The sequence below is a fragment of the Salmo salar genome, chromosome 01, assembly GCF_965601325.2.
Source record: "Salmo salar chromosome 01, fSalSal1, whole genome shotgun sequence".
Classification (NCBI taxonomy): Eukaryota; Metazoa; Chordata; class Actinopteri; order Salmoniformes; family Salmonidae; genus Salmo; species Salmo salar.
In genome coordinates this window covers 168,231,735-168,255,448 of record NC_138291.1, presented here as the reverse complement: position 1 = coordinate 168,255,448, position 23,714 = coordinate 168,231,735, and the positions used below count along the sequence as shown (strand labels likewise).

At 42.2% G+C, this 23,714-nt stretch overlaps 5 protein-coding genes and 4 non-coding genes across 10 annotated transcripts; 2 read left to right on the top strand and 7 right to left on the bottom strand.

Annotated features, from left to right (window-relative positions):
• Positions 1-226: 226 nt before the first annotated feature.
• On the bottom strand, positions 227-2,508 carry surf6 (surfeit 6). The gene is made up of 4 exons (XM_014141522.3): positions 2,141-2,508; positions 1,722-1,952; positions 1,467-1,549; positions 227-1,316 (listed from the first exon to the last, which is right to left on the bottom strand). Exons 1-4 carry the CDS (start codon positions 2,229-2,231, stop codon positions 615-617), a joined length of 1,107 nt encoding a protein of 368 aa, XP_013996997.1. The 5' UTR covers positions 2,232-2,508; the 3' UTR covers positions 227-614.
• A 44-nt stretch (positions 2,509-2,552) lies between these two features.
• surf1 (SURF1 cytochrome c oxidase assembly factor) lies at positions 2,553-4,828 on the top strand. The gene is given in 9 exon segments (NM_001141597.1): positions 2,553-2,681; positions 2,844-2,910; positions 3,037-3,164; positions 3,254-3,336; positions 3,463-3,654; positions 3,763-3,835; positions 3,929-4,091; positions 4,311-4,392; positions 4,540-4,828. Coding segments are annotated over 9 exon segments (915 nt in total). The 5' UTR covers positions 2,553-2,618; the 3' UTR covers positions 4,604-4,828.
• Positions 4,829-5,641: 813 nt separating this feature from the next.
• rpl7a (ribosomal protein L7a) lies at positions 5,642-8,927 on the bottom strand. Its single transcript, NM_001140756.1, has 8 exons — positions 8,917-8,927; positions 8,009-8,129; positions 7,656-7,805; positions 7,282-7,422; positions 6,995-7,074; positions 6,607-6,737; positions 6,304-6,373; positions 5,642-5,946 (listed from the first exon to the last, which is right to left on the bottom strand). The coding sequence occupies exons 1-8, from the start codon at positions 8,917-8,919 to the stop codon at positions 5,842-5,844; spliced, it is 801 nt and encodes a 266-aa protein (NP_001134228.1). The 5' UTR covers positions 8,920-8,927; the 3' UTR covers positions 5,642-5,841.
• LOC123726796 (small nucleolar RNA SNORD36) lies at positions 6,448-6,517 on the bottom strand. Its single transcript, XR_006758943.1, has one exon. It is a non-coding gene; the product is annotated as a small nucleolar RNA SNORD36 (small nucleolar RNA).
• LOC123726793 (small nucleolar RNA SNORD36) lies at positions 6,831-6,907 on the bottom strand. Its single transcript, XR_006758938.1, has one exon. It is a non-coding gene; the product is annotated as a small nucleolar RNA SNORD36 (small nucleolar RNA).
• LOC123726795 (small nucleolar RNA SNORD36) lies at positions 7,151-7,222 on the bottom strand. Its single transcript, XR_006758942.1, has one exon. It is a non-coding gene; the product is annotated as a small nucleolar RNA SNORD36 (small nucleolar RNA).
• Positions 7,889-7,957, bottom strand: LOC123726806 (small nucleolar RNA SNORD24). Its single transcript, XR_006758957.1, has one exon. It is a non-coding gene; the product is annotated as a small nucleolar RNA SNORD24 (small nucleolar RNA).
• Positions 8,928-8,980: 53 nt separating the features above from the next.
• med22 (mediator complex subunit 22) lies at positions 8,981-18,696 on the top strand. Of its 2 annotated transcripts, XM_014141591.3 has the most exons (5): positions 8,981-9,078; positions 10,961-11,108; positions 11,458-11,538; positions 11,840-12,048; positions 17,669-18,696. In XM_014141591.3, exons 2-5 carry the CDS (start codon positions 10,986-10,988, stop codon positions 17,868-17,870), a joined length of 615 nt encoding a protein of 204 aa, XP_013997066.1. In that variant the 5' UTR covers positions 8,981-9,078; positions 10,961-10,985; the 3' UTR covers positions 17,871-18,696. The 2 variants fall into 2 exon arrangements, with proteins under 2 accessions (XP_013997066.1, XP_013997075.1); XM_014141600.3 differs by lacking the exon at positions 17,669-18,696 and having other exon boundaries at positions 11,840-12,344.
• Positions 18,632-22,990, bottom strand: c01h9orf78 (chromosome 01 C9orf78 homolog). Its single transcript, NM_001146500.2, is given in 9 exon segments — positions 18,632-19,158; positions 19,373-19,483; positions 19,732-19,868; positions 20,108-20,305; positions 21,731-21,811; positions 21,908-21,978; positions 22,101-22,152; positions 22,608-22,667; positions 22,821-22,990. Coding segments are annotated over 9 exon segments (888 nt in total). The 5' UTR covers positions 22,901-22,990; the 3' UTR covers positions 18,632-19,060.
• Positions 22,991-23,714: the final 724 nt, after the last annotated feature.

Genomic DNA, 23,714 nt, shown 5'->3' with positions numbered 1-23,714 from the left:
TTCAGGTTGGTTTATTTAATCGGTTCTACACTGGTCGATGAATACTGCACGCGCTTATGAAATAATTGAATAAATAATTCACCATCAGTTGCTACCTTAGTGTTTCATTTGCTTATTTAAATAGGCCTATGAATCAATCTATAAGAGTCAGTGTGCACCACATATGGCAATAACGTGTTTCCAATGCTATTTGTGTGGCACTTTCAAACAAATGAATACAGGGTAGTTAATATGGGCATATTTCTTAAGTTCAATTACGTTTAGCAAAACATTGACATTCAATATAGAGAAATCACATGAAGTTGGGTATTTTAAACTGAAGTTTACACTTTCAATACAGTACATCCATGGCATGTGTCAACCAGAATAAAAAGTAATAAAGCAAGCATTGATTTAACAGAGCGCCCCGGTATTCAAACCTTGAGGAACCCTGTATTGGGTCTTTGCCCTGTCCAGTGGCTTTTAACATAAGTCCAAAGCATTATGAATATTATGTGGACACTGGACAAAGCACCATGCCACAAAAAAGCAGTAGAGCTCAATCAAAAAGACATGTTCATCAATTAATCAGTCCATTTTCCACAACCCTCAGCTTGACCCTCCTCCCCATCCCTCTACACCTGAGCCTTCTTCAGGTCTTCAGGCAGTACGCGGCCCCTCTTCCTGGCCCGGTCCTTTTTCTTCTCCACTTTGCCCTTGTTGTTCTTCTGGATGTTCCTGCGTCTCTTGTCCTGTCGCCTTTGCATCTTCTCCACCACCGTCTCGCTGCGCTCCGTCCACTTCTTCTTCCGCTGCGAGCGCATCTTCTCTTTCCTCTTGAGTGAGGCCCTCAGCAGGTCCTCATCATCCTTGATTTTCAGACCCTCTGCCTTGTACAGCACATTGGTCCACTTCATCTTCTCCTCCTGCACCTTGGCCTTTCCCTCATCCTTCTCCCGCAGCTCCTCCAGCTTAGCCTTGCGAACCTCCACGCGCCCCAGCAACTGCTTGTAGTTCTTGCCCACCAGCGGTGTCAGACCGCCTTTTATCCGGTTCTTCTTCTCCTTCTTCTTCTGCTCTTTGTCCAAGAACCCACCATCGCCCAGCTCCACCTTGTTGAAGACGATGGCGGTCTCATCCCGCTTGCCCGCAGCTGGTGCGGTGGGAGGAGGAGGGGCCTCTTCCCTTTTGATTTCAGGCTCATACTCTAAGCCAGCTTTCTCAGCGAGCTTCTTAATGAGGAACTCTTTACGCTTCCTCTTCTTGCGCTCCCTCTCCTGCTTTCTCTTCTCTCGCTTCTTCTGCACCTCCTCAGAGGATGGGTCCTTAGGGGTTCCCTACAGGAAGAAAAGGGGATGTAAGGTTAGTTGTAGGCTATATCAACAGACATGTGCATTGCCAAGTCATGACAGTCAACTGTGGATCGGTAATGAGACATTTTACCGCATGTAGCCACTGAACAACCCCTTAGATAACCGAACACATACCTGCCCACGAGACTCCTCAATCTTCTCATGAAGTCTCTGCCGTAGAATATCTACCGTGGAGAAATTAGTACCTGGCTTTCCACCTTCAGGGTGAGAACAAAAGTCAGTGAAGAGTACAATAATGTCTCTGACATGGCTATTACACCATTTATATATTGCAACTAGTCAAAAAACAAAGAGGAAAGGCAAGTATCACCAGAAGATGTTAGGAAGTTGAGCATCATTTGAGGACTGGACATCAATATATAACTTTACCTTTGGGCTTCTGTTTAGTCTCAACCACCACCCCATTTGGAACTGTAGCTTTTGAGACCTTCTGTTCTGCTACACCAGGTGCTCTCTGTGCTGGGGTGATGACAAGCTTCTTGTTAGGCTTCAAAGGTAACTTCTGGTGTTTCCCTACGTTGCTGTTTACACTTATCTGTTTGTGATTGGTTTTGTTCCTCTTCTTTGGAGGGCCAGGCACACGTCCACCTTGAAAAGGGACTTCATTCATGAAGAGAGACAGCATGTTAGGTTGTACAAGTACTGATGAAAATGCCTATACATTGGAGGGGTGTTTATTGCTAAGTCAGTTGATTAACATCAGCAACCATCTAAAATGTATTCAAAAACAATTATCATACAAATTAAAACGTGCACCTAGCTAATAGATAGAACCTGAAAAAATTTACCAAATGGCCTATTCCTTGGTTCTTGCTGTTGAGCACATACTTTACTCGCCAATTTCTGAAGGTATGAGTCCTTTGAAGCAAGACTTGCCATTTCTCGAACAAACAAAAAATTCGAAAACCACGAATCTGCTAACAATAAATAGCCCCTAGCTAATGTAAACTCCCTCTTCAAACAGAAAGTACGAGCGAGATGTTGCAGGTCATCTTTCTGATACTTTAACCAATGGTGAATAAATAACTTTACTTATGATGATCAAAATAAAATTGCAACATTTGCTGTTAAAATGACAACATAAAAAGTACTAGCTAGCTACAAATGCACGTGTACAGACTGAAATGGGCGTCACATTGAAGTCAGGTTGGACCGGATGTAGTTACATCCAACACAATCCCTCCTGCACACAGGACATGTAAGTTATGTAGCCAGTTGCCTTGTCAAATTGACTATCCCTGTGTGTTTACCATATTTTCAGTAACTATGGGCAGTTTAACATTTATGTTCGCGTGCTCTGCTAAGACCTTGAAGATGATAAAAAAGAACGTAAGTTGATCTAGCTACAGTACATGGCAACAACTATTAATATCTTAAGAACTAACGTTAACTAGCGTTAGCTAGCTTGCTGTTGCATAAATTCCAGTGACCTACAGTTAGACTGCTGATGTAATGATGAAGTTGAATGCATTTATGCATTTCTCTTTTCAGTCACATGCAATTTATTTCAAGAGGACTCTCTTATTGCCACGACAGCCTCTCTTCAAACAATCAGAAGGTAATGTTTCAGACATATTCATAGCAACAAACTAGCCATGTGATTCAATGACAGACGCTTACCATTTCATAACGTTAACGTTAATTCGTAACGGTTATAGCTCTGACACCTTTCCAATCACTCCAGGCAAGTGTATCAACTTTGGTCGACTGTCAAGCTCCACAGCTGCCAGGGCAGCGAAGGGAGAGGACTCCTTCCTCAAATGGCTCTTGCTTCTGATTCCTGTCACCACATTTGGTCTTGGGACATGGCAGGTATGGCTCCATTAAACAGTAGTTCAAATGGCAGTACTTCTAAAATGGATATGACAAATTATACTGACCTAAGCCACTGTCCTACTCAGGTGAAACGTCGGGAATGGAAAATGAAGTTGATTGCAGAACTGAGAAGTCTTACCTCCGTGGAACCCATCCCTCTTCCCATTGAGTGAGGAACACATGCACACAGAAGTTATCAGACAGATAATTACACATCATTATGTTGTCTTGATTTTTTTAAGTTCAGACTGGAAGTGTTTGTGATGTTCTTGTTATGTATGTCTTTGCTTCCTAGTCCTCTGGAGTTGAACAATCTGGAGTACAGGAGAGTAAAGGTGCGTGGGCACTATGACCACTCCCAGGAGATGTACATCTTACCACGCTCGCCTGTCGACCCAGAGAAAGAGGCAAGGGAGGCAGGCCAGCTGTCATCCAGTGGAGATACTGGAGCCAATGTCGTCACCCCGTTCTACTGCAGTGACCTAGGGTAAGAGAGACACGCATCGCAATTGCTGCTACCAGTATGTGAGAGCTCCAAAATGTTAAGACATTATTGTCTCCTTACACTGTTGACATTCTTGTATATATTTCACAGGATCACGATCCTTGTAAACAGAGGATATGTTCCTAGGAAGAAGATCAAACCAGAAACCAGGATGAAGGGACAGGTAACCCCCCCCCCCCCCCCCCCCCCCATATTCATTGTCTAATTCAAGACTCAAAGTTGTCATGGGTGATGATTTTGTCATGCTGCTCTGTAGGTGGATGACGAGGTTGACCTGGTAGGTGTGGTGAGGCTGACAGAGATCCGCAAACCCTTTGTGCCACAAAACGACGTGGAGCACAACCGCTGGCACTACCGCGACCTGGAGACAATGGCTAGAGTCACAGGGGCCGAGCAGATCTTCATCGATGCTGACCTGGGTACAGCTCTCAGTATTACCCTATTTAGACAATACACTTTGATTTAATTGCATGGTATATCAGAAAATAAGGTATGTGAAAGACTGAATGGTGATTTAACATTCCCTGTAGCTGAGGTTTGGAATAACGGTAAATCTGTTTTTTATCCGAAGTGAGTTGGTAGTGTGTGTTTCATTGAGAATGAATGTAAATCTAAGGTTTGTTTGTTAATATTCTCAGCCAGCACAATTCCGGGTGGACCTATAGGAGGACAGACCCGAGTCACCCTCAGGAATGAACATATGCAGTACATTATGACGTGGTAAGTTGTAATTTTTCATATCAATTACTGTCATTTATTTTTTTCTTCACAGTGAGCCTCTATGGCTTGGATTGCATAACTAAAAGTAGAACTAGGATCACTTGAGCTGTATGCATATCCAATGAGTGCTTCTCTTCCTCTCTGTAGGTATGGCCTCTGTGCAGCAACCTCTTACATGTGGTATGCCAAGTTCATCAAAAGGATTGTGTAAAACACCCCGCAATGGCTTGAGTAGTGTAAATGAATACGTTTACATCATGAATATTCCACATTGCCAGATCATGGCAGTATAGAAGTTGCTATAGGTACTTAGATGTCTTGGTTTTATTTGACAAATGTACACAAACATAAATGCAACATGTAAAGTTGTTGGTTTCATGAGCTGAAATAAAAGATCCCAGAAATTTTCAAAATAAACAATTTCTCTCAAATGTGCAAAACTTTGTTTACATCCCTGTTAATGAGCATTTCTCCTTTGCCAAAATAATCCATCCACATGACAGGTGTGGCATATCAAGAAGCTGATTAAACAGCATGATCATTACACAGGTGCACCTTGTGCTGGGGACAAAAAGGCCATTCTAAAATGTAGTCACTGCCTTGGAGGCCTCAAGTTGTGTGTAATTGGCATGGTGACTGCAGGAATGTCCACCAGAGCTGTTGCCAGATACATGTTAATTTCTCTACCATTGAGAATTTGGGATTATGTCCAACCTGACTCAACTGGAGCCCACTTGTAGGCGAGCGGTTTAGATGTGAACAGTACCCCACAATGGCCATGGTATGGGCATGACAATGAAGTACATTAGATGGCAATTTGAATGCACAAAAATACCTTGAGGCCCATTTTTCACAAAATTTGTGTAAGACTATCTGCATTCCTAGTCATGTGAAATCCATAATGGGCCTAATGAATTTGTTGACTGATTCTCTTACTCAAATCAATGAAATTGCATTTCTTTTGTAAGTAGGATTGTTGTGCTTTTGAAGTATTGTAATAAAATAGCCAAATGTAGCCAGTTGTCATGATTGGGCAGTTTAAATAAGTTCAGGCCTGAGCTGTGCCATTTCAGGTAAAGCACACTACAATGTTTCTGCTGGGTAATGCCACCTGTTGCACCTCCAACAGTGGCCTTAGGTCAGCAAGTGTAATACACCGAGGAGCACCAGTAGTCAGTTTCACTTTTTGTCCTGTAATTCTCCCAGTGTCAGAAATCATACCAATATGTTAAACACGATTGGCACCAATGGTGTATGAAATCTTTTATTTTATAGATTCAATACACATACAAAATGTGCCACTACCTTTGACTGGCATTGATATTTGAAACTGATATGATCAGCACAATATCCATTTAAGGTTAACATGCATAACATTTAAGGGTTCTCTCATTGGACAAAAGACAAGAGCATATTTCTTGACAGTTATTTATTTTGATATCAAACAGTTTATCCGAGCTTGGTGGCCAGTTCCTTGGCCTTAGCCTTCTCCAGCTTGGCAATACGGGCTGTGGACTTTGGACCCATGATACCACCTCCCCAGTGACGACGGATCTAGAAGAGGAAGCATATTGTCATGAGTTAATTCAGTGGGGTGGGCTAGGTTTAATTAAGTCAGTTCAGGGAGACAAAGTGAAAGACAGAGGCAATGTGGTGACTCATGTGCTTTAAGCTAGATCCCCCTCAAGTTAAATACATGGTAAGTGTAGGGGTAAAGGGTATTTTAAGCAAATTGCATCAGATTTCTTGGCGGGTGTCAGCGTTCCTGTTAAGACAGCAAATATTCATTCCCATCTGCAAAAGCCAAAAATGAACCCACAAGATAATCCAGCCATCTTCAGGACCCAGAAACTTTGGCTTGACTACTAGTCAATATTGACAAAACAGTAGCTGATCAGACTGGCCACTCACCTCCTCATATCGGTCATTGTAGTTAGTCTTGATGGCTTCCACCAGCTTGGCAAGGGAACCTTTGTCTTCACTGAAAAAGTAGGAACATGTCATCAGTGCATTGCCAAAGTACAATTGACATCCAGGTGAACTGCACGTAAACCTTTGGCTCAGGGTTAAAAAGCTCATAAAGCCACACGGTTGTTCAGTTGAAGAAATTCATACATCATCGCCAAAAGGATTTCAGATTTAAAAAGAGCACAAGCTCAACTTACTAGAGGTAGACCTCAGTGCATGTGTTTGGCTTTGCCACTTGTTACTCACGGGTTTGTCTGTGTGAAGGCAACTGAGGTACAGGTCTTTCTGTGCACCAGTCTTCCCAGCCTGGCCTTGCCCTTGACAATGCAGTAAGGGACACCCATCTTGCGACACAGAGCAGGCAGGAAGACCACCAGCTACAGAGGAGACAAGAAAAGTGTATCAATATCTATGGACAACACATTTCTGGCTGTGCCTTCTCTTCTCAACTACAATACAGGGCAGCGGTCTTAGCTCAGAATTAAAAAGCTCGTATGTTTTGATCCACATAGAGGATTCAGGTGAAGAAATTCAAGCATCATTGCAAATGACCACATATGCCCACGAGTATTAACAGCCTGCGAAAGCTAACCCATACAGCAAGAAACAAGCCCACAAAGTTGAGTTGTCTTACCTCAATAGGGTCCACATCGTGGGCAATGACCACCAGCTGGGCCTTCTTGCTTTCCACCAGAGTGGTGACGGTGTTCACACCTATGGGAGAATTCAACATTGATATCTAACCCACATTCAACCTTGAGTTGTTGAAATAGTCAAACAATTCATGGCCTATGCTCAGGGTTAAAAAGCTCAATAAAACTACATGATTGTTTCAGGTTAAGAAATTCAAACATCATTGCATCAACGCCAAAGTATGTATAATTTATTTTCTTCAAAAAAAGACCTCAATGCCTGCCTCACCTGCACGGAGAACAGGTGGCCTCTTTGTTGGGGTGTCTCCCTTTCCAGCGGCCTTCTGTTCAGCACGAGCCAGCAGCCTCTGCTTCTTCTCCTGCTTGGTCTCCGGCCTGTACTTGTGGGCCAGCTTGAACAGCTGTGTGGCTGTGAGGGAAATAGAAAACCAGTACATTAACTGACTCTGGGACATAGCACAAAACATGACCTGCAACTCAAAATGTCTAAAGTTAGATTGCTGTTCAGATAGCAAATATAATTCACATCTGCAAAATACCCCACAAAATAATTCATATTCAAGACCCAGAAAAAAAATTACCCACACAAACAATACACGAATAAACACAGCAGAACTGATAAACGCATGCACTGAGAATTACCAGTCTGGCGGTCTAGTGCCTGGGTGAACTGGTTGATCGCTGGGGGGACCTTCAGACGCTTGTACAGGATGGAGCGCTGCCTCTGCAGGCGGATGTAGCGGGGCCATTTCACAAAGCGTGTCAAATCACGCTTTGGCTGGATGTCCTGACCTATGAACAAACATGGGCATTAGTGCATCCAATCAGTACCGCGTAATCAGAAAAGTCAAAAGCCACTATAGTCATGGAACAAGTGCATCAGCGATCTTGGTGGGTTGTCTGCATTGTTGTTAAGATAGCAAATATTATTTACATCATCTGCACAGGCAAGACAGTTACTAGAAATCAAATCCCAGAAGGTTCACTTTACTCACCAATGCCATAGTTCTTTGGCCTCTTCTCAAACAGGGGGTTGACCACTTTCTTGGCCTCATGCTTTTTGGCCACAGAAGGGGCTGGTGCCACCTTCTTCCCCTTAGACTTCTTGCCTTTAGGCTGTTGGAAAAAGTAGACTGGTCAACATACATGAGTTTGTTCAAAGACATTTAAACAATAATGTGGCTTTAGTTCAGGGTTGAGGTTTGTTTTTAATCCACATAGATGATTCAGTTGAAGAAATTCAAAGTATCAGCAAAAGCCAGAAATAAAGACTTCCGTGGTTATAACGAAAAGTTAAATAGAAGCTACACATCGTGACATGTAAGTTGGTTAACCAACACACATTTTACTGCGAGGTAAGGTTAGTTATGGCTACCTAGCCAGCCAAGTTAGCCAACTAACTACATCACTCGTTAACTATCTAAAAAGGCATTTGACAATTTTATGTAACGTTACACATCTACAGACAAGGCCAGTATCCCCTTGTCTGTGCGAATTGACTGCGCAGGCAGAGGGCACCGTAGTTAGTAAAACAGGCTGAAGCGAGGTTAGGCCTACTTGGTTGTCCATCTAGTCTTTTACCATGTACACTACCCGCCACAAGTGTGAAGGGATTTATACGTGCATACACTACATTTCAGCCGCACAGTCGGACTCTAAATACATTAAAATGCTTTACTAGGAGGTCCCGTGTGGATAACTTCACCGGCAATATCACTGCCAATTCATGAGTTACCCGATAAAACAGCTAAATAATACCACACCATACAAAGCTAAAATTGGTGCTTGTGTTATGTATACCATATTACTAGAACTTTTAGCAGATATCACAGCTTTAGAAAGAAGATGATGAGGGATGAAAACATCTAGATTTTCCCCCGAAATAAAATACCAGTACACTCACCATGTTGGATCAGACAGAAAGGAAGATCCATGGATTGTGGGTAATTTAAGTACCGCGAGACCTTCATGTGACGTCAGAAACAATCGACGGCAGTGGTGATTTTGAACGGGATGTGCACCTTTCTATTTTCATAAATAATACTTTTCAACAATGTATTAGGAGGTACGTGATGTTTTATAATTGATATAGAACTGTATATACCATGCACAAATATAAGACCTCAGTATTAACGATTTGTGGTTGAGTTAATCGATTTCTCTTCATTTCTGCAAGTAGCAGTGGGTGCGTGGGTAAAATCACTGGCGGAGCCAGAAAAAAACCTTATTACCACCTAAGCGTTGTGATAATTGCGTTGTTTGCTCTAAAAATCCTGTTAGTTAATATGCCTTGCACCCGTGATATACAGGCCTAAAGGCCGAGACAATAAGAACACACAGTGGCAGAGTAAATTCAACTACACCTTTATCACAAAACCGGAGCGCAACCTCTGTCCGGTGAAGTCCACAAAGCATATTGCATGTTACAAACGCATTCGTGCAAGTAGAAAAAAATGTTGACTCACACTACTTGTAGAGAAAGCTTATGTCATCCTCCGCTCTTTCATGTTGACTTAACTGTCTATCACGCTGTCATACAGTACAGGCATTTATTTTTGGTTGTCTTAGGTTACCTGGCTAAAATGCTAGCTCGCTTGCCTGACTTACGTTCATGTGAAACGTTAACATTCGCCTTCTATCCTCACAGGCTAGGGGCACAACAATGTATGAATTAATGGTTGGATCAGAATCAAATCCCTATCTCCGTCCATGCCTAATATAGGAAAGGGACCATTTTAGCTAGCTAGCCACTGGAAGACAAAAACACTACTGGTAGACGCGAATTGATAGCAGTGACGTGGAATCCAAATGGGCTTCCCTTGACCCTTTATTTTGGGTGCACCAGGACTATACTCAGTTTAGGTCAATGCTGATTGGCTATTATTTTGTCTTTTTTTAATTAAGGGAGGCCAAATGCTCGCTGGCTTCCCTTGCATTGAATGCTACTGGCCAGACAGGGGCACTGTTTTGTTTTCTCTGGTGAGATACAGTACATTCAGCCTCTTGCGAATTGAAGGGAAATTATGAAACACAGAGACAAAAGACAAATAATTGTATATTTTTTTCTTTGTATTTTTTTGGGGAAGCCTGGCTTCTCTTGGCATCCATGAATGCCACTCCACTGTCAAGCGGAAAAAGACATTGGCCTATGGCGCTGGAGATTGGAGGTGTCCTGTGAGAGAAAGGCATGTTGAGGTTGCCAGGTTTAGAGTAGTACAGAAAGTGTTGTATGCTGAAGCAATGAAGAGAGTGGTAGAGGAAGATGGGTACAGGGTGAGGGATTCTGAGAGGATTCCTGTGAGTAGGCAGAGACCAATAGAGAGGTATGGGAATAATATGTGCTTCAGTAAGGTGGGTTTTTTAGTAGTCATAGCCATGGTTGTCAACTGTACTGCAGAAATGGAACTTAAGCCACAAAAAAACAGCTGCAGAGAAGTACTTGGGACTGTTGGATCTAGGAACACAGGCATTTTGCTACACCCGCAATAACTTCTGCTAAATATGTGTATGTGACCAATACAATTTGATTTGATTGCAAGGTTTTACTGCAGAAGAGTTGCAGGGGATATTGAGTGGTAGTGTTCTGTCCTCCCAGACCATTGGTCTGGAGAAGGGTTAGATAGGGTTAAATAGTGGAATTAGGTAGTGTTTTTTTTGTGGGGGCTAATAGTTGGCAGGTTCATTTTAATTCCCCCCAATTTTGTATTGCCGTAATTTAATGTAGGCAGGTTGTGACTATCCTCACACTCCGGTACAATAGGTAGCAGTGTATGCACCTAAAAGTTGGAATGTGATCCGCCAACCCAATCCCAAAGAAGATGAAGAAGTCAAGACATTGCATTTGATGATGCGCTCTAGCAATGCAATGCCGTTTTATTTTGCTGGCTAACTACAGTATAACGTGGGCGTATTTTGAATGTTGTGTATCTCCTTTTATTTGCTTTTAGGGGTTGGTTTACAATCCTGAATACGATGGCCAATCAAAGAGCGCTCCCTCAAAGCAAGGAGAGTCTTCTTCAGAACTACAACAAAAGACTGAAGGATGATATCAGGTCCATTCTAGATAACCTCACGGAAATCATAAAAACCGCAAAGGTAGCTGTAACATTACGGTATTTTGTGTGTGTGTGTGTGTGTGTGTGTGTGTGTGTGTGTGTGTGTGTGTGTGTGTGTGTGTGTGTGTGTGTGTGTGTGTGTGTGTGTGTGTGTGTGTGTGTGTGTGTGTGTGTGTGTGTGTGTGTGTGTGTGTGTGTGTGTGTGTGTGTGTGTGTGTGTGTGTGTCGAGTGTTTGACAGTGTGTGTTTCTCTGTGTGAGAGAGAGAGAGAAACAGACAAAGGAGTTTTTTCCTAATGGTTTTTTTTTACTGAAAGAATGACGGTTTAACCCATAAAGTAATTCTATCTCTACTGTTCAACCAAAATGTGTTGTGTTGTTTTGCTCCAGGTAGAGGACGAGACGCAAGTCTCTCGGGCTACACAGGCTGAGCAGGACCACTATGAGATGCACGTCAGAGCAGCCAACATTGTAAGTACATGCCAGCCAGACTCCCTCGAGACTAGTAGAGCTTTCCTTCAACTTTAAACCTCTTGCTTAGGGAAGTAAATGGTTGAGTTGGAATTCAACCTGGGTCATGTTCATTTGGGCCTGCAATGGAAAACATTTTGGAACAGAAAACTGTTTCTTATTGAACAGTTTCAGGCAGTCCCACCCTGTTTCAGTCTGTTTCTTCCCCATTTGGTGCATAATGAACATGACCCTGAATTGAGTACATGTTACAAGGCAAAGCACCAATGATAATCCCAGTGGTTTGTTGTTGTGTCTGAAGGTGCGTGCGGGCGAGTCCCTGATGAAGCTCGTGTCGGACCTGAAACAGTTCCTGATCCTCAACGACTTCCCATCAGTAAACGAGGCCATCAGCCTGCAGAACCAGCAGCTGCGCTCGCTGCAGGAGGAATGTGACAAGAAGCTCACCTCGCTCCGTGACGAGATCGCCATCGACCTGTACGAGCTAGAGGAAGAATATTACTCCTCCAGGTACAAGTAGGCTCATACTGCACAGTCAAGGTTCGGTTGGTCCACTCTATCATGACTTATAGCCCCTATTCCCCCTCACCATCGTGCCTTATGAAGGGTTGATCTTACCCCACCACCTCAGTCATCGCCATTAGTCCTTTAGTGTCTCTGTATATTGCGTCAACTTCAATAGAATATCCAAATGCTGGTTTTATAAGCAAAATAGATGGTTGATCTATGGGCAAAGTTATTTTGCAGTACATTCACCATGAGAAATCTAATCTCATTTGGTTGAAAATTAAATGAAGTGCCTTGTTTGTAATGCCTCTGGAAGTTTTTTTTGATATCCTCATGTTGGTAGATTGTAGGTCTCAACATGGTAAATGTTATACCCAATCATAAGTGTGGTTCTAGTGTACACTATATATACAAAAGTATGTGGACACCCCTTCAAATTTGTGGATTCTGCTATTTCAGACTCACCTGTTGCTGACAGGTTTATAACATCGAGCACACCGCCATGCAATCTCCATAGACAAACATTGACAGTAGAATGGCTTTACTCGAGCTCAGTGACTTCCAACGTGGCACCGCCATAGGATTCCAACTTTCCAACATGTTAGTTTGTTAAATTTCTGCCCTGCTAGAGCTGCACCAGTCAACTGTACGTGCTGTTATTGTGAAGTGGAAACGTCTAGGATCAACAACGGCTCAGCCGCGAAGTGGTAGCCACACAAGCTCACAGAACGGGACTGCAGAATGATGAAGTGCGTAGCGCGTCTGTCCTCGTTTGCAACACTCACTACCGAGTTCCAAACTGCCTCTGGAAGCAACATCAGCACAATAAATCTTTGTCGGGAGCTTCATGAAATAGGTTTCCATGGCCGAGCAACCGCACACAAGCCTTAGATCACCATGCGCAATGCCAAGCGTCGGCAGGAGTGCTGTAAAGTTTGCCGCCATTGGAGTCTGGAGCATTGGGAATGCGTTCTCTGGAGTGATGAATCATGCTTCACCATTTGGCAGTCCGACGAATTAATCTGGGTTTGGTGGATGACAGGAGAACGCTACATGCCCAAATGCATAGTGCCAACTGTAAAGTTTGGTTGAGGAGGAATAATGGTCTGGGGCTGTTTTTCATGGTTCGGGGTAGGCCCCTTAGTTCCAGTGGAGGGAAATAACAGGTTAACCTGTTATAAATAACAGGTTAGCCCTAACAGGTTAATGCTACAGCATATAATGACATTCTAGACAATTCTATGATTCCAATTTTGTGGCAACAGTTTGGGGAAGGCCCTTTCCTGTTTCAGCATCTCAAAGCACCCGTGCACAAAGCGAGGTCCTTACAGAAATGGTTTGTTGAGATTGGTGTGGAAGAACTTGACTGGCCTGCACAAAGCCCTGACCTCAACCCAATCAAACCCCTTTGGGATTAATTGAAATGCTGACTGCGAGCCAAGCCTAATCACCCAACATCAGTGCCCGAGTTCAGTAATGCTCTTGTGGCTGAATGGAAGCAAGTCCCCGCAGCAATGTTCCAACATCTAGTGGAAAGCCTCCCAGCAGAGTGGAAGCTGTTATAGCAGCAAAGGGGGACCAACTCCATATTAATGCCCATGATTTTGGAATGAGATGTTCAACGAGCAGGTGTCCACATGCTGTTGGTCATGTAGTGTATCTAGTTGCTATAGTCTTCCTCAGTTGTTTGTAATAGGCTGATGACTGAGAGAACATACAGTTGAAGTCGGAAGTTTACATACACTTAGGTTGGAGTCATTAAAACTCGTTTTTCAACCACTCCACACATTTCTTGTTAACAAACTATAGTTTTGACAAGTGGGTTAGGACATCTACGTTGTGCATGACACAAGTAATTTTTCCAACAATTGTTTACAGACAGATTATTTCACTTATAATTCACTGTATCACAATTCCAGTGGGTCAGAAGTGTACATACACTATGACTGTGCCTTGAAACAGCTTGGAAAATTCCAGAAAATGGTCATGGCTTTAGAAGCTTCTGATAGGCCAATTGACATCGTTTGAGTCAATTGGAGGTGTACCTGTGGATGTATTTCAAGGCCTACCTTCAAACTCAGTGACTCTTTGCTTGACATCATGGGAAAATCAAAAGAAATCAGCCAAGACCTCAGAAAAACAATTGTAGACCTCCACAAGTCTGGTTCATCCTTGGGAGCAATTTCCAAACGCCTGAAGGTACCATAAACACCATGGGACCACGCAGCCGTCACACCGCTCAAGACGCGTTCTGTCTCCTAGAGATGAACGTACTTTGGTGCGAAATGTGCAAATCAATCCCAGAACAACAGCAAAGGACCTTGTGAAGATGCTAGAGGAAACAGGTACAAAAGTATCTATATCCACAGTAAAACGAGTCCTATATCGACATAACCTGAAAGGCCGCTCAGCAAAGAAGAAGCCACTGCTCCAAAACCGCCATAAAAAAGCCAGACTACGGTTTGCAACTGCACATGGGGACAAAGATCGTACTTTTTGGAGAAATGTCCTCTGGTCTGATGAAACAAAAATAGAACTGTTTGGCCATAATGACCATCGTTATGTTTGGAGGATAAAGGGGGATGCTTGCAAGCCGAAGAACACCATCCCAACCGTGAAGCACGAGGGTGGCAGCATCATGTTGTGGGGGTGCTTTGCTGCAGGAAGGACTGGTGCACTTCACAGAGGTAGGAAAATGATGTGGCTATATTGAAGCTTGGTTGCAAATGGGTTAAAGCTTGGTTGCAAATGGGTCTTCCAAATGGACAATGACCCCAAGCATACTTCCGAAGTTGTGGAAAAATGGCTTAAGGACAACAAAGTCAAGGTATTGGAGTGGCCATCACAAAGCCCTGACAACAATCCTATAGAAAATTTGTGGGTAGAACTGAAAAAGCAAGGAGGCCTACAAACCTGACTCAGTTACATTTACATTTTAGTAATTTAGCAGACGCTCTTATCCAGAGCAACTTACAGTAGTGAATGCATACATTTCATGCATTTTTTGTTGTTGTACTGGCCCCCCGTGGGAATCGAACCCACAACCCTGGCGTTGCATACACCATGCTGGTGTTGCAAAGACCATGCTCTACCAACTGAGCCACAGGGAAGACCACCAGCTCAGTCAGGAGGAATGGCCCACAATTAACCCAACTTATTGTGGGAAGCTTGTGGAAGGCTACCTGAAACGTTCACCCAAGTTAAGCAATTTAAAGGCAATGCAACCAAATACTAATTGAGTGTATGTAAACTTCTGACCCACTGGGAATATAATGAAAGAAAAAAAAAGCTGAAATAAATCATTCTCTCTACTATTATTCTGACATTTCACATTCTTAAAATAAAGTGGTGATCCTAACTGACCTAAGACAGGGAATTTTTACTAGGATTAAATGTCAGGAATTGTGAAAAACTGAGTTGAAATGTATTTGGCTAAGCTGTATGTAAACTTCCGACTTCAACTGTATACCGTTTATAGGTATCTAGGTAACACATTGTAAAGCTTTACAGTCAGTATTTGTGGACTGGTGAGTGGATGTAGTTGTGTGCTGAAATGTGGATAAGATCCTTTAGTAAACTATTCAGTCATGGAATTTAAAGATTTGTGTTAACTCAGAGCAACCTGCTCAGGAAGGGAAATGTAAGAAAAAACATGTTAAAAATGCTTTCATTGCAAAATACTTGGAATCTAATGAAAAACAAAAACTATGCTACAATCACAAAATCACTGGAAGATCATTTCTACAAGCAAAAGTATTATGTCTTTATAACCCTAATTATAAATGGTGGCTGTATAGGTCCATTAACCAACACACCAGGCATTTGTGTTGTTTATTTTCTATAGAATGGTTTTAGACTGGAAAGTGCTAGACAAATCTAATCTCTATGAGGGTTCCAGAAACTTCGCATTGAACAGAATCCAGTGTTGTATCTGTATGATTCCGTTCCCAGACAATTGACCAAGCCAGTAACCGTGCAAACTGTGTTCACAAAAATTGCACTGTTGCACACATATCAACTATGGCAATATGTATTTAGTCTGTGTCAGTCACCTGCATAGACCAATGATGTATAGAAACCCTGGATTGCTGATGCAATCTATTGACCATTGAGAGGCTTTGAAGCCACTGGTCGGCCATGTTGGCACTCCCCAATAGGAGCAGTCCTCCATAGGAATTCATGGAATTCTAAAGTATTTAAATTAAATGTTTCAAGGACAAAATTACATGTATTTACGTGTTTTTGTTGTTGTAGTGGCGACAGTAACATTAGTAATCTCCCAAAATTATACTTTGTAAGGAAAAAATAGCTCACATAATATAATGTAAAAGTATGCATTAAGGTATCTGTAATAGAATAAATGAGGCAAAAACGAATGTAGACATTAATAAATGCATTTCTATTCCATTTTTAACACTGGTGGGGGCAGTATCAAGATGGAGGCACGGTGGCTTCAACACAACGCCCTCTATTGGTCATATTGTGTGTGTGTGTGTGTGTGTGTGTGTGTGTGTGTGTGTGTGTGTGTGTGTGTGTATATATATATATATATATATATATATATATATATATATATATATAATCATTGGCATAGACCCAGTCTTTTATCTTTATAAACACTGAAAAATAAACTAGAGACAAAACAATGTAAATCTCTGTCTAATTTATTTAACTGTGAGAAATCTAGCTGTCTCTAGATGCTGCTTTTCGGCTGCAAGGTGTTGTATTCCCTCTTTTCTCTGCCTGTGCATTTCCTGTTCTTTGCCCTGCATCAGGACCTAATGCACTTCTGAGAGTAAGATTACACAGCTAGGTGATACAAACTAGGGTTGTCACAAGTACTACGATACTTGATTTTCCTTGGCAAAAAGGAAAACACAAAGCAGACTAAACTCCTTGGTCCTTTAAAAACCTACTGTATGTAACATATGGTGTGCTATAGCTTGGAAAAGAAACATGGGATTCTGGGTGACATCAGGCTGCTGGTTTCTGACATTAGGACTGTTTTCCTCAGGAAATTCAGTACGCCTCATGTTTCATTTTGATTCCTTCCCACGATACCTCGGAGTATCATATTACTTGTATCGCAACAACTCTAATAACAACAACTAGTGTATCTAACAGTCAGTTACAGATGACCCAGCTCTACGTTTACATTTGAGGCATTTAGCAGACGCAATTAGGGTTACATGCCTTGCTCAAGGGCACATCGACAGATTTTTCACCTACTCATTGACCCTTTGCTCCAGGTCATGTTTCATTGATTGTGATGCATTTGGAAATGGAAACAAAACAAGCAATGAATGTGTCCAGTTTACCGTCTTTAAGACTGCATTGCAGCTGTTAATAGCGAAGACGGAGAGGAATGAAAGACTACAGACACATTTATTTAGGGAAATGATCACAGCACCAGACACTAGACCTAGCTAACATTCCTCTGGAATCCTTTTAGAGCTTAAGCTTGTACTTCATACTGCTGTTTCCTGCATTTCGTGTGCATCATTCCTGTGTCTGTCTCTTTAATGCAGGTGTGTGTCTGTACTCTACCAGATGTCAGACACACACCTCTCTTCTCTGTGCTTTGCTGATTCTATGCCCCTCTATGGTTTTTGTTCTGGTAAAGCTACGGTCAGTGGGACAGTACCGACCTGCCCCTGTGTGAGGCCTACTGGCGTTGGGACAGTTGGGCGTCCCCGGACGGGGGCGCCACCTCCGGGTCAGCCCAGGGGGTCGAGGAGGACACAGACGGACCTGCCTCCCAGGAGACCACCCCCAAACACCACCTCAACGGACACGGGACCACCGCCGCGGCAGACAAGCCCTAAAGCACTGGAGCAGACCACATATGGATGTAGAATGGACCTCTCCCTCCAACACTGTGTCACTCAGATTATTACAGTGGTACGTAGATTAGTGTTAATGTATCATAGTCTATCCATGTACAGTATGACAAGTCTTCCACTGTCAGTGTGTCTGGTGGAAATGGGGGGCAAGCAAAACTGAACCGAAGACCTTTAATGTTTCTCAATGGTATTCCTCTGTATACTTTAAGATTACTAGGGAACAGTATGAAGCATTGATAGTATGATGAACATTGTTGATAAGCTAACGTTACACTCCAACTGCACCAATATCACTCATACTTTATTCAATCAATAATGGTAATCCATCTCAGGTTGCTTCTCCGATTAGTTTATAAATGCTGTAAGCCCTGTAGCAAGGTATCCGACCAAATGGATAGAGTATGTTTTTTTGTTTTGACAAGATTAGAAATAATGCCTAATGCAACTAGTGTAAAGACTATTAGCTGGCCCAAACAACTTTAAAACTGTGTCTCCCGAAAATGTAACCAAGATTTGTTTTTGCCCTGTCTGTCTAATATCCCCATTACATACACTTGAGATTTAGTTTGAAAGACATTTGAGTTACCCCAGTGGCAGAAACATGGCGCATTACTGATGCCAAGTTCTTTCTTTTGGTTGAAAATGTTCTAAATGTATGACCATAAGACTGCATGTCATGCAAGTATATGGATGTTATGTTCTTAGATTTCTTTTGTAGCATTGTTTTTGTAATATTGCAATTTCAGTTAGTAAGCTTTTAATTGCATGAAGAATTAGACAAGTGAATAAAACACCATTATAGACTCAAGCCTGTCTCTAATCTTAACAACAACAAAAAAAGATTTCTGGAACAATCCAAAAAGTCAGCTATTACTACTAGTTTTGTTCTGACAGAAAATGTCAGAGAACATGGAACATTTATTGTAGAAACCAGGGATGGAATGACATCAAATAATTCAGATGTATGACATTTCACATGCTATTGATAGAATACACTACACCAATCGAGTCCCAGACAAAACAACAAAGCTGGAAACAAAAAGCAGAAGGGGCTATTTATACAAATGGGCATAGATTTTTTTTTTTCTAAAGAAAAAACTAAGCCTACCCCTAGACTAAAAAGCATGTTCAATGGAGATTATCCAAATTCCAGTCAAAGGGCAAATCTATCCTCAGTATCTACGGTTCATCTTTTTGAACTTCTCGTAGTGGTAGTCATCCGTGGCCTTCTCGTTGTTAGGCCTCTTGCGATGGTTGGCTGGTTCCACAGCTGGAAGAGACATGAGAGCAGATTGACAGTTAACGTCTCTAATAGGTGTATTCTCTAATATTTCAGCAAAATATATACAAATGTTTTCATCTCAGAGATACTGTGTTATGCTATCAGTATTAGCTGTGGCTTCTCTCTAGCAATATGTTTGTATATGTACTGTGGTCTAAATGCGATGTAGTGGTTGATGCAGTTGTGTGGATTCTTCTCTTACCCTCTGGTCCTGGTTTCTCTGTGTCACCCACACGGAGAGGCCTGGCCTCTGGCTCCTTTGGTTTGTGTCTGTTGTGGTGTCTCTGTGGGGCGTTCACGTCTTCACGGTAGACTGGAACAAAAGACATTCACACAGTTAAAGGCTGACAGATCAGCATGTGTAAAACAGGTGGACGTGATTTGATGTCATGCTACTGAGTCAAGCCTAGCTGTACTGGTCTGGTTACGCATCCACCACTGTTCTTTCCAGAAACGATGGGAGATAAAAAATAAATAAAAATAAAGCCAGCAAAGTGCGGGTTGGGTCTGCCCCGTAGTGTGAAGCAGGTATCAGTCATAGATGACATGAACATAACTCACAGCGGTTGTGCTGGACATAGTTGACAGCGATGTTGGTGGGGACGAAGGAGGTGCCGTTGTCCTTCTTCTTGTTCCTCTGATCCTGCAGCAGCTTGGCCTTGGCCTCCTCCGTGAAGATGATGTTCTTTATCTTAGCACTGAAAAACAAAAACCTGAAATAATGCTCTTCATCTAAGCTTCAAGATATGCTAAACAAACACACCTGTTGTGCAAGGTTTTCAGTCACTGAACTTGTTGGGGTAAGATTACAAGACATTGCTATAGTTGCTACAGAGATGAATACAGATTTAACAAGAGCAAAAAAACTAAGTACACTAAGAGTGTTTCCCCTAGGAGTTTTTTCAGCTGCAGAAACATTGATACCCTGGCCACTCACTCAATGCCAAGGTCAACCTCGGGGATCCCACTCAACATCTGATTGGACAACATCTCTTCAGTCTTCTTGGCCGAGTTGACTCGGATGTTCTCTGGCAGCTCGTACAGGAGGTCCTCAGCGTTCTTCACTTTTACCTTCTGCTCCTCCGCTTCCACCAAGCCCTTCTTCTTCTTCAGCTCTGTCTCAATGTACTTCATCCTAGCCGGGGGGAGAACATTTAAAAATATACAGCAAAATATAGAACTTCAAAATTGTGAACTGAGGCATCAGTGAGATCTCAGACAATAGTTGTGCTCTCTAAGATAATGTAAACTCAGCAAAAAAAATGAAATGTCCCTTTTTCAGAACCCTATCTTCCAAATATAAATTAGTAAAAATCCACAGATCTTCATTGTAAAGCCTGTGTGGCTCAGTTGGTAGAGCATGGTGTTTGCAACGCCAGGGTTGTGGGTTCGATTCCCACGGGGGACCAGTACGAAAAAAAAGAGGGGAAAAAAGTATATAATGTATGCATTCACTACCGTAAGTCACTCTGGATAAGAGCGTCTGCTAAATGACTAAAATGTTAAACACTGTTTCCCCATGCGTGTTCAATGAACCATAAACAATTAATGAACATACACCTGTGGAACGGTCGTTAAGACACTAACAGCTTACAGACGGTAGGCAATTAAGGTCACAGTTATGAAAACTTAGGACACTAAAGATGCCTTTCTACTGACTCTGAAAAACACCAAAAGAAAAACGCTCATCTGCGTGAATATGCCTTAGTCATGCTGCAAGGAGGCATGAGAACTGCAGATGTGGCCAGGGCAATAAATTGCAAGTAACTCGGGCAACAACAACCGCCCGAGTTACACCAGGAATGCACAATCCCTCCATCAGTGCTCAGACTGACCGCAGTAGGCTGAGAGAGGCTGGGCTTGTAGGCCTGTTGTAAGGCAGGTCCTCACCAGACATCACCGGCAACAACGTCGCCTATGGGCATAAACCCACCGTCGCTGGACCAGACAGGACTGGCAAAAAGTGCTCTTCACTGACGAGTTGCGGCTTTGTCTCACCAGGGGTGATGGTCGGATTCAAATTTATCATTGAAGGAATGAGATTTACACCGAGGCCTGTACTCTGGAGCGGGATAGATTTGGAGGGTCTGTCATGGTCTGGGGCGGTGTGTCACAGCATCATCGGACTGAGCTTGTTGTCATTGCAGGCAATCTCAACGCTGTGCGTTACAGGGAAGACATCCTCCTCCCTCATGTGGTACCCTTCCTGCAAGCAAGGAGATACACTGCAGTACTTAATGCAGCTGGTGGCCACACCAGATACCGACTGTTACTTTGGATTTTGACCCCCCCCCCCATTTGTTCAGAGACACATTATTCCATTTATGTTAGTCACATGTCTGTGGTACTTGTTCAGTTTGTGTCTCAGTTGTTGAATCTTATGTTCATACAAATATTTACACAAGTTTGCTGAAAATAAACGCAGTTGACAGTGAGAGGACGTTTCTTTTTTTGCTGAGTTTTTTTTGGTTTAATGTATTTTTTGTATGGCGTCAGCTAATGGGGATCCTAATAAATTCGAATTAAATGTTTGGTTTGCAGAGGTTTGTTGATAACATACATGTCGGCATCCTCATCTCGTCTGTTGGTCTCGGCAGAGAAAGAGGTGCCCAGATTAAGGTCCCCTGTGTCGTCATCGGTCCTGAAGGTGGAGAAGAGACATACACATCATAAATACTGACAAAAAAACGGTCTTACACACTTTAAAAGCCTCAAACTGGTAGCAATAAAAGCTTACATGTCTCTGGCCCGGTCTTTTACTTTTTTCATGTCAACAACACCCCCGGTCTTCAATTTAAAAGGGTCATTCTGTTGAGCAATGAAAGTTGAGAAGAATGTAGTTAGTATAAGATGTTTGAAGCAGAAACACATTCATTGTATCAACTACTGAACAATAACACTATGTAAACAAGGGGGGGAAAAAAACTTACATCACCCCCTTCGTCCAAGCGAAGTTTTTCCCCCTCCAACAATGCGGCCACGCTGAATAGTACAACATAACAGAACGTTAATCATAACTTTTCAGTTTCGTTAAGGTACAATTTCTCAACTATTAAAGTCATTTTATAATATGCCTGTTTACTTTTTTAGAATATATGCTAAATTTTACATGCCTCAGTAGGCGCAAGTAACTGTCTTACTCCATCTTAACACAATAAATTTGCTCATTTGAGTCTGTAAACAAACTATGATTAAAGCTATTATGTCTCATGGACTGAGATAATGATTCAATTTATCCAGCCGCATCCCTCGGCTTTATAGCAGCAAACCAAGTTATGAGCCTGTAATTTGGCTGAAAACCCAATTCAGTCTTTAAAAAAATAAATGTTGATAATAAAATATTATTGCATAGCTAGCTGTGATATACACGTCTAGCTAAGTGCAATTAGCTAAGGTACACAACAGAAACATGCTGTTTAACTGTAAACTTTACCTACCTAACTCCAGTCTGTCTTTTCCGTAAACTCTGAAGTTCTTTAGCTTCGTCCAGTTTCGATCTGAGTAGAAACAAAATATTTGACTAATGTCAATATCAAGAACAGGAAGAACTGCTATCTGGCAATCGAATAGTCATTAGCCAGTTAGAAGCTAGCCATCATACACGTCGTGGCTGGCTTGCTAACTAATGTAAGGTATATTGAAAACGTTACCTAACTTCAGCTGTTATCTCGTCTTCCTCTTCATCCGAAGAGCTTTCTCTTCTCCTTCTAAAGTTTTTTCCCGACGGCATTATTGTAGAGTTTTCGAAAGGATGGTAGCAAACTTTGTGTACACGACTTTACAGTGTACGCAGCTGCTCTTTTGGCAACAATAATAACACAGGGGACACATTTCGCCGACGGACCTATGTTCCACTTCCCCGAAAACCGGACGTGACGTTATACTTTACGTGTATTGTGACGATTGCAAAAAAAACATGAATATATATTTTTTATTTCCCTCCTGTTGTGTTCGTTAAATGTTAATTAATTGTGTGTTCCCGGTCCAAAATGACCGCCCCATTATAGCTGATTATAAATATTTTATAATACATATATTATCGCCTAATGTTGCGTTAGATCTTTTTATCAACTTAAGTTATTGTGAACATTACACGTTTTGAACTTCTATTTGCTATTTATGGCCTGTAGGCCTCATTGACCTGAGCTCATACAACTCGTTTTTGAGTAAAAAAAAGTATAATGTATGGATTATTTTGACTGTAACAAATACTCAGATGAAACATATTGTGCTATTTATCACAGACTACTTTGAGTCAAAGTTTAACAAGGACTCTCTCCTCCTCACCAGTGTCATGATCAAAGATATGATCAAGAGCCTCACATACAGTATATCGTTTGGTCATTGTGCTGCCACAGAATGAATTGTGAGCAAGGCCTCAAAAAAGCTTTATATACTGTACAAGAGCTGCGAGAAAAGTTCTATATATTATTGAAACAATGTTGCGATTGTTTGTGAGAATGCCAACAGGTGTGGTTCCCGTGGGGGAAAGATTCTATTGGGATTGCCATGGAAGCCAAGAAGGGGAGGTGTGTGGTGTGTGC